Source organism: Dunckerocampus dactyliophorus, chromosome 20 (assembly GCF_027744805.1).
Source record: "Dunckerocampus dactyliophorus isolate RoL2022-P2 chromosome 20, RoL_Ddac_1.1, whole genome shotgun sequence".
Lineage (NCBI taxonomy): Eukaryota > Metazoa > Chordata > Actinopteri > Syngnathiformes > Syngnathidae > Dunckerocampus > Dunckerocampus dactyliophorus.
In genome coordinates this window covers 5,428,681-5,441,973 of record NC_072838.1, presented here as the reverse complement: position 1 = coordinate 5,441,973, position 13,293 = coordinate 5,428,681, and the positions used below count along the sequence as shown (strand labels likewise).

General features: G+C 38.0%; 1 protein-coding gene across 1 annotated transcript in view; it reads right to left on the bottom strand.

The window, feature by feature from the left end:
* atat1 (alpha tubulin acetyltransferase 1) overlaps positions 1-12,040 on the bottom strand; it is a gene marked incomplete at both ends in the record, with an annotated part of 90,460 nt that extends 78,420 nt beyond the window's left edge. Inside the window, one exon of the mRNA XM_054764668.1 lies at positions 11,978-12,040. Within this exon, the coding sequence (XP_054620643.1) occupies positions 11,978-12,040 (63 nt within the window). The remainder of the gene's footprint in view (positions 1-11,977) is intronic.
* Between the last annotated feature and the right edge of the window lie 1,253 nt (positions 12,041-13,293).

Genomic DNA, 13,293 nt, shown 5'->3' with positions numbered 1-13,293 from the left:
CCTCGCCGTCTTTGCTATGATTTTGGGTAGGGAAAAGTCTATTCATGCATTTTTAAAGAGAGTGCTGCCAAGAAGCGGAAATTTAAAATGTGCTTTTTTTAATCCGATTCATCGATTATTAAAATAATCGTTAGTTGCAGCCCTAATTCCAGCATTAATAGTGCTTGTAGTTTAACAATGCCAGCTCACTCTTTTTGTATTATCTACTTGTCTTTGCCTATTTACGTCAGGGCTGTCCAGCTGTCCTTTGACATTTATAATTTAAAAAAAACAACAAATTTATACACATATTTACAGACAAATCCTTGTGCTTTTGTTAGTTATAAGTAGATAGATAGATTCTTTATTAATCTCCATGAGAAATTCACATTTCCAGCAACTCTGCAAGAATGTCCTAATAAACTTAATCACTGAAAAATAAAACAAACAAGGCAAGATAGGATAGATAACAAAATAGAATAAGAATAAATAAATAAATGCGGAACAGATGCATAATAAGATAAGTCCAGTCCTGTGTGTGTATTTTATCGCTCCCTCTCTGTTGTGTTGGAAAGCCGCATGGGGGGGAATGATCTGCTTAGTCTTTCAGTGGAGCAGGACAGTGATAGTAATCTGCCACTGAAACTCATCTTCTGTCGGGAGATGATGCTTTGCATTGGACGATGCTGGTTGTCAATGATGGAAAGGAGCCTCCTCAGTGTCCTTTGCGCTGCCACAGATGTCAGGCTGTCTAGCTCAGTGCCAATGACAGAGCCTGCCTTCCTCACCAGTTTGTCCATGCGTGGCATTTTAGCTTTTTCTAGTTATAATATGCCTTTTAGCTTTATTTCTCTTTTGCTGGGCTTTTGCTTATTTTATTTCTCCAATGAGCCACTTTCCACGTTTCTTTAGGCTGCCCCGGTGCTGCCGCCCTGGAGATTAGAAGAACCAGAGAATAGAGCGGATACAGCCACCTGCTGTGGCTGCCATGGTGCACTGTAGTCTGACACCTGCTCCGAGCAGAGCCAGTGCTGCAGTTATGAATGTTAATGGTGATTAAGGGTGCAGAGAAGTCCGAACATGTGTTAACGTGTTTTGATCTGATAAGCTTAAGTAAGTTTGATCAAATGTAGAATTACTACAACTTCTGCTTGGATGTTAATATGAATATGGCGCCGCAACTGTTCAACTCAGATGGAAAAAAAAAACAGCCACACGTCACTCACTGACGCTGGGAACACCAGGTAGGTTGGAAGCAGGATTTAAAGTGAGCATAAAGCACTAAATGCGCTTTCAATATTGCCTTGTGCACTGCCACTTCCAGATTATGTTTATTATCATTCATAGTAGCAATGCCTGATTGGCTTCTGGCTGCCCTGTCCTCGCAAGACAACTTTTCTCCAAGCAAGAAATGCTGTCATTTTTTAATATTGTGGCAAGTCAATGACAACACAACTGAACACACAATGCCATTTTTAAATGAAACTTTTTATTTTAAGAAAGAACTGTAGGCCTCACTTGCCTCAGTTAAGGTCAGTGTTCATGACTCCACCATAAGAAAGACACAGGACAAAAATGGCCTGCACTGCTGAACAAATACTCTGCTGAAAATACTCTGTGGTCTGATGAGACAAAAGTTGAACTTTTTTGAAGGTGTGTGTCCCATTACATCTGGCTTAAAAGTAACACCGCATTTCAGAAAAAAACATCATACCAACAGTAAAATGTGGTGGTGGTAGTGTGATGGTCTGCTTCAGCACTTGGAATACTTGCTGTGATAAATGAACCATGAATTCTGCTGTCTACCAAAAAAATCCAAAGGAGAATCTCCAGCCATCTGTTGGTGACCTCAAGCTGAAACCAACTTGGGTTCTGTAGCAGAACAATGATCCAAAACACACCAGCAAGTCCACCTCTGAATGACTGAAGAAAAACAAAATGAAGACTTTGGAGTGGCCTAGTCCAAGTCCTGACCTGAATCCTATTGAGATGCTGTGGCATGACCTTAAAAAGGCACTTCATGCTGGAAAACCCTCCAATGTGACGGAATTACAACAATTCTGCAAAGATGAGTGGACCAAAATTCCTCCACAGCGCTGGAAGAGACTCATTGCAAGTTATCACAAACGCTTGATTGCAGTTGTTGCTGCTAAGGGTGGCCCAACCACTTATTAGGTTTAGGGGGCAATCACTTTTTCAAACACTTTTTGTAGGTTTGGATTTTTTTTTCTCCCTTAATAGTAAAATGTTTCATTTAGAAACTGCATTTTACGTTCAGTTGTGTTATCATTGACTAATATGTAAATTTGTTTGATGAACTGAAACATTTAAGTGTGACAAACATGCAAAAAATAAGAAATCAGGGCGTGGTCAAACACTTTTTAACACCAATGTTAAGTACACAGTGTACAAAGTATACTTATTGAAGTGTACTGACGGAAGTATTCAATTTGCGACACAGCTTTAAAGAAACTGGTTTAGTCCATGCAATTGATCAAATAGTGGTTTTGATCATCATATGACGCAAAGCCAACAGGGCAGCAAAATGTAACATGAATGCATGGACTCAATGCGCCATGAATCCTGTGGTCCCAGAGCCCCCTGACAGGACACCGTGAGGGAATGCTTTTTCCAAGTCCACAAAACGCATGTGGACTTGTTGGGCAACCTCCCATGTACAGTGCGGTATCCCCTGCAAGGTTGTAGAGCTGTCCAGTGTTACATGACCAGGACAAAAACCACATTGCTACATCCTGAAGCTGAGGTTCGAATAACGGTCATACTCTTCTCTCCGGCAATCTGGACTTTGTGACTTTCCCAAGAAGGCGCCTATTGTTGGACCAAACCCTGCAGTCAACCTCCGTGAAACGGGGGACCATCACCCCCAATCTGTCAATCCAGAGGTACCGTTCCTTCCACACAATGTTGAAGAGACGTGTCAACCAAGGCAGTTCAACAACATCCATGATCTTAAGGAATTCAAGGCGTATATCGTCCACACCTCTGGGGATAAGTTTTATGACTGCTTCAGATACCTCAGCCAATTATATCTCCATCTGATGTCAGCAGGTCTGCGTTCACACTGTAAACCATGTGACAGGACACTGCTTCTCTTTTCTTCTAAGCCGACCTAAAGTCGAGCTGGGTTGTCTCACTGAACTCGCTGCTTGACTGCTGGCCAGTCACTTGATTGTTTTCTAAAGCAAAACAGAAATTATGAAAAGAAAATGCATGTGAATGTAGGCTGTGGAGCAAAGGGAGGGGCGGTTGCTGAGAAAACATTTGCTTTTCCGGCTAGAAGCTCATTGCAAACATTCCTGTCAGGTATTCCTCCCTACCAAAACCGCTGGGATTGGAAAATCCCATTCAGTTGTTTGAAGTGAGATGTCACTGATATGTTAGTCATTGTGGCTGTCATGAAATTCACACGTTTTCATCCAAACACAAGTTAAGTACTAACTGAGAGTTAAGTACTAACTGTAGTACTTAACTTGTACTGTACTGTCGATCTACAGAAATGTTTTCTTCTGCTACTGCTACAGTATGTGAAATCATTCAAAGAAAAAATGTTCTTCTTTCATGAACTATTCATGGATTGTATTGTTTGCATAGAGGTGGACACTAAGGAGCATGTCTCTCACCCAGTCAGCAGTTGGATTGGGGGCGTGGTTTGTGCACATGGGTTGGGCACTCAAGTGTGAGCGCTAAAAAGAGAAGTTCTGTCTTTGGCATTCATCCTGTTAAATGACAAAACAATGAAGTCCTGCATGAGACCAACCACTGACACCTATTTTAACACCGTAGATTGAGTGTTTACTTGTGTCAGTGAATAAAATGAATGCAAAATTCCTGATATTTATTGATGCAAAACATATTTGGACAATTTTGCCCAGTATTTTTGTAACTTTTCATGACTACAGAATCCTCAACAAATGATCGTATCCGTGCTTGTGGTTAAAGAAGATATAGTTGCAGATGCAATCGTACACCCTTATTTTATGACTACTATTGTGCGGCGCTCTAGCTGGGTGGCTCTTCCAGCCGTGGCTGTCTTTATTTCACGCACAAAGCCAGCGGGCATGGGCACCCTAAAACGCTCGGTTACATTACCTACAACACAAGTTTGGCACACACATACAGCCGCACTCCGCTAAACTAAGCTAACCCAGCTAGGTTACACTGGCCATTGCTGTGAGCTCACGCTCGGTGAAGAGTGTTTTCGCTGACTCACTTCAGGAGGCGGCTCGTTAGTGTTTGTAAAAACATGCCGCCATGAATGAGCAGTCCGCTGGGGAAATATTTCCCCACACAATCATTCCTTCTCACAATTACAGAATTTCATTCACAATATGTCAATATCCACGAGATTCTGCGTTTAGCAGTAGATCTTGTTTTTATTGGCCAATTCCACGATTCCGTTAACGCAGAAATTATCTGGCTCTGTTATATGAATGTGACAGCCATTCGTAGCTTCCCTGTGGGACGAAAACAAGCTCCCAACTAACCACATTGTTCGTATGTTTTAATAAAATGTCTCTCCGCTAAAAATGTAACATTTAGAGAAGCTAGGCAGAAAACTAGCGCGCTGCCGCTAGTGAGGCAAAGTGAGAGCTAGGCAAAGTGTATAAACAAAGATGGCAGAAAAGGTGAACGGCAATGAGAGTGAAAGGTGACGCTGACATCGATAGGCTTAGCCTGTGACAAGCTGTTGTCAATTGACTCCACTATTTTTCATTGTCACTGACTTATTACCTTTATATATATATATATATATATATATATATATATATATATATATATATATATATATACACACACACATATATATATAGATATATATATATACATACACACATATATATATATAGATATATATATATACATACACACATACACTGTAGATATATACTGTATATATACATGTACATTGATGATGTCATTTTAGTTGCACAAATATGCATATCCTTTGAAATATTAAAGGATAAAGATGGGTTTTTTTTTTTACGATTCAAGTTTAAAATATTTTTGGAAAATTAGATTCCAAAAGTTATAATGTTACAAGAATAAAGTCAATATATTATGGGAATAAAGTCATAATAATGAGAAGAAAATTTCCAAGAAGAAAGTTGAAATAGTAAAAAAAAAAAAGCTTTAATTTTACAAGAATAAAGTAAAAAAAAGTTGCGTCTTAACAAGAAAAAAAAGACACTCATAATATTATGTGGAAAAATAATGTCATTTTAGTCATTTAGAAAAAAATCTGTTATTATTAAAGTTGTAAGTGAAACAAAACAAAATAAGGTTGTCAGTTTTGGAAATTTTGGGTGGGGAAAATGTTATGGGAATATTTACCAAGATTATTTAAGAAGAAAGTTTAAATATTTGGATTTTAAAAAAGGAAAAAATGGGTGTGGGGGTGCAAAGAGCAATGCTGATACTGATACTGAATTCACCTCCAGTATATGACAAAGCTGAGGTGCATTTTTTTTTTCAAATATATATGACTTCTTAGCACGTTTACAAAATATCAAGGTGGCAATGTTGCATTTGTCGCTTTCGGCCCTTGCTGGAAAAAGTTTGGACACCCCTGTTTTAAAGGATCTGTATTGCAATTGTCAGAAATAGAAGGTAAGTGGGGAGTTCCATGTGACTTTGTGAAAGTCCTGAAGCTGTGTGCATATCACAGAATGAAAAAGGGAAATGGACATTGTAAAGTATTTGTTGTTTTCTACTAATGATAACAAAAGTAGTACGACGTTCCTCTTTCTAGGCTGTGATATTGCAACGCGCTCTTAAAAACACCCATGAGGAAGCTTGACACACTCTCGCTTCAACTTGCTGTTATCTCCTAACCACACACAAGTTTTTTAGGCTGAGGTTTGTGAACGCCCGAACTCATACACGTACGTACACATCATACGTGTACTACTGTCTGCTCATGACTTCACACAACCACGCTCATTCCGACTCACACAACTGTGGAAACATTATGTCTGCGTTGAGATAGGGCGAGGAGCTTGGAAATCCGGGAGGTGCTCAGAGTAGAACCACTGCTCCTTCACATCAAGAGGGAGAGACTGTTGAGATTGCTCGGGCATCTGGATGCCTCCCTGGTGAAGTGGCTGTTAGCCCATCAATCTCAATCCTACGTTTTAGAATATTATAATTATTTATTTATTTCTTAAGTGTCTGCTAATTTAACCAAAGTCAAATTCCTTGTTTGTGTAAGCATACTTGGCCAATAAAGCTAATTCTGATTCTGAAATAAATTAGTTACCGCCGTTAACGCGCTATTTTTGAGAGCCCTAGTTAAAATATATATATATATATATATATATATATATATTTTATTTTTTTTTTTAAGTCAGAATATGTGATAAAACATAAATTAAAGTTGTAATGTGTGTAAAATTAGGTTGGGGAAAAAGTTATACCGTAATATTATTGGAAAAAAGTCATAATATTACAAGAAGAAAATGTACAAAGATATAAGTTTTTCAGAAATATGTGGAAAAAGTTTAAAAAATGGGGGGGAAAAGCGAAGAGTGAAGTGAAGTATATGACAAAGCTGAGATGCAGTTTTTTCTTGAAATATATCTAACTTCTTAGCATATCTACATGTGTTGCTTTACAAAATATCATTTTTTCACCATATGGCCCTCACTGGAAGAAGTTGGGACACTTCTGATTGCATAATTCTGCATGTTTGGACCACCTAATATAGAGTTTTGAGGCAGCGTCCACAAGTGGTCCACAAACCGCTCATGGTTCCTCAGAGACCAGCGTTTTTGAGAAATACCGGTTTAGATTTTGCACAGTTTCAAAATTTCCATTTTAAGAAAAGGGGTCTTTAGTTTCACATTCTACGTCGTCACATGCTTCCTCATTTGCATAACACTGTTGAGGGGGCAGGACCTGACGTCAGCATTTAAGTGAACAGCTTTGAACGACCCTAGATGTGTTATTTCATGTATCATGTCTATTTTTACACAAAGAGGAAGTCACACAAATCAACAAAAGCACATCAATGACTCTGCAATAATCATAACACATAATTCAACACCACACACAGATGTGTGACGTACACATCCGTGTGTGTTTGTGCTTTGTTACCCCAACCTAGTCTCCAACAGGGGTGGGCGGATCCATCAAAATATCCATAGTATCCATACCCAGAATCAGTTGATGATAATTACTATGTTTATATATTGTTATATTGTTTACAAACTCCTGCTTTTGTTTACCGGTACTCATTTTGCACTATTGCATGACATACATTGTCTTATACCACGGGTCTCAAACTCGCGGCCTGCGGGCCATTTGCGGCCCGTGACTTGACAGGAAAGACTACTGTAAATGCGGCCCGCAAGGTCTAAGTCAGTGGTCTCAAAGTTGTGGCCCGTGGGCCATGTGCAACCCGCTGAGTCACATTTTGCGGCCCGCGACTTGTCTTCAGAGATGACTGTAATACGGCCTGCGACAAGCCAATGTTACTCGTAGGATGCACACATAAGCCTACACTGAACTATGTGTGAGTGGGTCACTTAAAAAATGTGGTAAAAAAAATTCCACCCATTTTCTATACCGCTTGTCTTCATTAGAGTCACGGGTAAGCTGGAGTCTATCCCAGCTGAATGCAGCAAAATATAAACTGTGAAATTATTTATTAATTTATTTGATTCACTCTATTACTGTATCAAGATAATATTGTTATTGTGAGTCATGTATCGCGTGTCGTATTGTACCCCAGCCTCACTCGGACCCAGGTAAATTGTGTTTGAGACCCCTGTCTTGTACAATAATACCTCACCACTTCATGCTTCCAATTTTGCGGCTTCACTCTGTCATGGTTTTCAAAAATATATTCATAACTAAACCATGCTGTTCTGTGGTTGAATACGGCCCATTGTTAGTCAAAAATATGCATGTTTAACTAAATTTAACATTTTTTTAAATCATAAAAATGAAGCATAAAAATGGAATAAATGAAGTACAATAAAAATATAAGGCATTCAGAAGACGCATTCACAGACGTTGTGATGATATGTAGTAGTCTACACTGGTCACTAGGTGTCAGTAATGTTACTGTAATGTTGGGTGAGGCACACAAGCATCAGACTTGATCGCCGAAACAGGCTTTTACAACAGGTTTGAATGAACAGGCACAATAATCCCTAACACGGGCTACTGTTGCAGCTGTCACCCGCGCCAAGCTAAAACTCAACTCTGAACCCCTGATGCCACTTCCTGTCCAAAAGTGGAACACATTTACAGCAACACACATAAGCACGAGTCTCGTTTATGTCTTAATTTCTCTGATTATGTTTACTATATTGGGTAATATGAATGTAAAGGTGACTGTAGGGGTGTTATTTCATGTCTAGAGGGCTCTAACAATGTTCAAAAAGCATATTTAGAAGGTCGTAAACAGGTTTTGTATGTCTTATTTTCTATTATTATGTCTACTATATTGGGTAATATGAGTTCAAAGGTGACTGTGGGGGTGTTATTTAATGTCTAGAGGGCTCTAATAATGTTAAAAACTGAATTTACAAGGTTGTAAACAAGTTTTCTATGTCTTATTTTCTCTTATTATGTGTGCTATATTGGGTGACAGGAGTGTAAAGGTGTCTATATGGGTGTTATTTCATGTCTAGAGGGCTCTAATAAATTAATAATTTAAAAGACCATAAAGAATTCTATGCTCTAAGTACCAAAATATTAGATTTATGAATAAGGAATCCTATTTGGAGGAAATTCACTTAACGCTGTCGGGCCTGGAACCAATTAACCGCCATAAACGAGGGATTACTGTATTGTTGTATTTATATTTTGTTCAATTGTGCAGAATAATTGTTGCTAAAATTATTTTTTTGTTTGCCCAAAATCGTTGTCCTGTGTTTTCTTCTGATTATTATCACAATAAAAAAAAGAAAGACAAAATCATGAAATCAGTCAACGATCTTGACGTTTTTTTAAATAAAAAGCATCGATATCAGCAATACTGGTGTTGTATTTACTAGGCATGGGATCGGTACCACAGTGTGCAGTATCGCCCAGTCGTAGTTTCCATGTATTTGACCCACATATGACCATTGCACCACAACACGTTGATAACTATTTTATGTTGCTTGAATGTGTGTCTATACTGTGTGTGTATTACTTGGATATCACGTTGTGTGTGTAGGAGTGTCTAAAGTTCCTCCTCAGCCCTGCGTCTCTCTTCCTCATCAAATCTTCACATCTGACATCACCGGACTTCCCCCGGAGGACCATGGACTTTTAAAAAGAGCTGCTCTGTGCTTTCTGACAGTCAACAAACAAGAGCCAGCGAGTCGCAGGAGGAAGACACCTGTCAAACAGAGATTGAACTTCCCTCATTCACAACAATGGAAGCTGACTGCAAAGTAACGCTTTTTGCTGCTGTCGACACAGACGGCAAGAACCCAGCAAGGCCCGGTGCTAGAGCCGGCTCAAAGCTAACCGTGGCCCTCGTGGGCTTCACGCTTATGATGGCGATTGCCGCTGTCGCTGTGCTGCTCTTCAACCGACACACCAAGGTGCAAAGGAGATATGAAATTATTGATGGAACCTGGATGTCTCAGCTGCTTGAACACACTCTCTCTCTCCCTCTCTTCTTAAAACAGGAACCAGGACAAGAGGAGGACAACTTTGGTAAGAACTCTTCACTTGGATTCCCTCAAATGAAGCCTTTTGACAGGTTCAAATTCAAACGCAAACGCAAATTGTCTACAATCAAGTGAAGCATGTTATCCTTCACAGATCTTCATCATACTTTGAGGCAAATCTCCAATGGAAGGGCTGCCATTCATTTAGCAGGTAAGAAGCTCATCTACTTTCTATTCAACCTTGGCTAGATGATTTAAGTACAGTAATCCCTCGTTTATCGCGGTTCATTGGTTCCACACCCAATCATGATAAGTGAATCTCCGTGAAGTAGGATTCCTTATTTGTAAATGGAATAGTTTTTAGAATTGGAGCATTAAAAACTTGTTTACAACCTTTTAAATGCACTTTTTAAACATTATTAGAGCCCTCCAGACATGAAATACCAGAGATATAGTCACTTTTAGATTCAGACTACCCAATAAAGTAGACATAATAAGAGGAAATAACACATTAGTCATGTGCGATACCACTGATTTCATTTCCGCTTTGTAAAATTCAGGCTGGTATTGGCGATACCAATACTTTGCAAATTCACCTAATGTGTCTGATGCATTTTAAAATGTAGAGTATTTCATATTATAGCATAAAAAAATACAAGACATTTCATTAATTTGTTAAATAGATCAATTATTAAGTTCAATAAATAATGAAATTATTTATTTATTAGTATTTATTTCAAACCCTGAAGTATATTAAGGTAGTGGAGTGATTTACAATATAGCCAAGCTAATATATAACAAGAGAAAAACTGAGAAGAAACTCACATAAAATATGTGAAAATAGTATTTTCAACAACAAAAATAAATCAATCAATAAAAGTATTCAAACAAATAATAAATTATTAAGAACTACATTAAGAATGACAACTTTATTCACAACGTTTCAACAGACAAACGTTTCCGACAAACATTGCCTCAAATGGCTTAAGTATCAAAAGTATCGATATTTTGATTTGAGAATTGATTTCAGAGCTGGTATCAGCAGTATCACCATAGAGACAGACTCACACTTGTTAGCTTTGGGAGAGTCACATTCTCACCGAGTACTTGATGATGACTATGATGATGCTAAATAGATACGAGAGAAGATGATCCCATCTTTGTTTGATGTGTAGGTGACAGGCAGTGTGCTAGCATGACGTGATGCCACGTGATCGACCCACATTACATTTCAGATACCACCGCAACAAGAAAGTTCACCAATGCTAACGTGTGACTTATTGTGTCTTATTATTGCTTATCATGTCGGCTCTATTGGGTAAGATGAGTGTAAAAGTGACTGTAGGGGTGTTATTTCATGTCTGGAGGACTCTAATCATGTTAAAACGCGGATTCAAAAGATCATAAACAGGTTTTCTATGCTCTAACTACAAAAATATTCCATTTATTAATATTAAATCTTACTTCAAGGAAATGTACTTGTCACGGTCGGGTCTGGAACCAACTAACATAAAAGAGGGATGACTGTATTCATGAACGTGTCAAAGGGTCGGTCGGTATTGGAGCGATTCAAAGTGCATTCATTTTTAGCGCACTGGAACCTTGTTTTTTGTAATTAATTTGTTCCAAAAGGTCAGACGAAAACCGAAATGTTTGAAACCGAGGTAATTTCCCGCAGAGATCATAACGTAAATCCAATTTATCCATTTTAGACAACCAAAAATATGAACAGAAAATACATTTTGCAGAGAATAATTATAGTTTTGCATGGAGAAAACAATGTGAAATAATAATAAATGAGGAACGGATGCAATTTTTTGTTAATGTGTTTTTAAACTGAGGGCTGGGGTCTGTAAATGTGAAACCATAATCACCTCATAATATTATTACACATTTGATTATTATGATTTTCATTTTGGATTGTAAATTTATACTGAATTAAGAGGTCAAGGTGCCAAAAATTGACACAACAAATACATTTTGCAAAAAAGGCCGTGTCTTTTTGATTTTTTTAAAATTATTTTTGACTTTATATGTTAAAAAATAACAAAATAAATAATATTCATCATATGTATATAAACATATATTTTTAATAATAAAATAATAAAAAATATGTGTCTTTTTGACGTGCATTATTTCCAGGCTTTGGCGGGGAACATAAAACAATATGGCGGACCGAATGTGGCCCCTGGGCCTTGAGTTTGGTACAGTCTGGCGAAATTGAATTCCATAGTGTGTTTTGTGGAAGCGTACAGTACAGGACAAACAACAGACAACCAAAAAATACATTTCATAGAGATGAATTATAGTTTTACATGTAGAAACCGATGAAACGAGGGATGAAATGGATAAATGAACATCACTTTTACCTTTAATGAAGCCTCTCGTGAGGAAGACGGCGAGGACGGGAGGGCGGCCACACCAACAACTTGTCAACATCTCAGCAGCTTTTTTTGTGAACACTTTAACCGCTTTCACAACATCAGCTTCATTTCATTTCATTTCATTTCTTCTTTCTTGGCCAGGAAGGAATTTTTTGTTGATGCGGCAAAGGGACTAGTTTGTGTAACAATCTCATTTGAGTTTGCTAAATGAATGTGCCTTAATTAGCGCAACGATCCCCAACCTTCTTCAGAAGTCCACGGGCCGGTTCGCTTTCCGACGAACTGTAATGTACATTAATGTTATGTATAACATGTATATGTATATATTAGTTATGTATAAAACAAATGCAAGCACAAACATTACTAACATGACCACTGACGCTACGAAACGGAAAGCTTGACATGAAGGAAGAACGACGACCAGCAAGAAACTTCCTGCCTTCACAATAAAAGCCCGTTGCGCTACAGCTTGTCTGACTGAAGTGAACAAAAGTGTCAGAGAAGTAGCTTCCAACAACGCTGTATTTAAAGCACAAAATGAAGACAGACTCACCAATTGGTACGTGCCTGGAGTTTGTTTCCCAGAGAGAAGATGATCACATCTTCGTTTGATGTTTAGGTGACAGGCAGTGTGCTAGCATGAATTAACTTGACAACAAAGACAATACCAGCGCGAGCGATGTGCGATCCGATAGTGAGTAAAATTTAGGCTGGTATCGGCGATACCGATCCGATATTGATACCTTGCAAATTGTCTGGTAAATTTTTAAAAGTAGTGTTTTTCATATGATAGCACAAAGAATACAAGGCATGTAATTAATTAATTAAATTATCAATTTAAATTAAGTAATTGAAGTCATTTACTTATTTATTTTAAGTACTGTATATTGACCTAGCAGGGTGAGTTACAATATAGCCAAGCTAATATACAACAAGAGAAAAGCAGGACAAAATCATATGAAATATGTAAAAATGGTATTTTAAACAATAAAAAGAATTTAAAATATTAAAACCATTAAAATAAATGACTTTAACTTTCACAATTCACACATGGCTCCAATAACGATCCGTCAACTTTTCAACAGACAAATGTTTCAGACATACCTCAAAGGACTGAAGTATCGAAAGTATCGATATTTGTATTTGAAAATCAATTTCAGAGGATTAAGAGCTGGTATAGGAAGTATCGATATCTCAGTATTGATCCGCACATGACTAACCGGCACTAGCGCTCAACACAGACATAATAACGTCATCAAACCTCACTTTTATGCATTTCACACACAGTATCAGCATTTGGA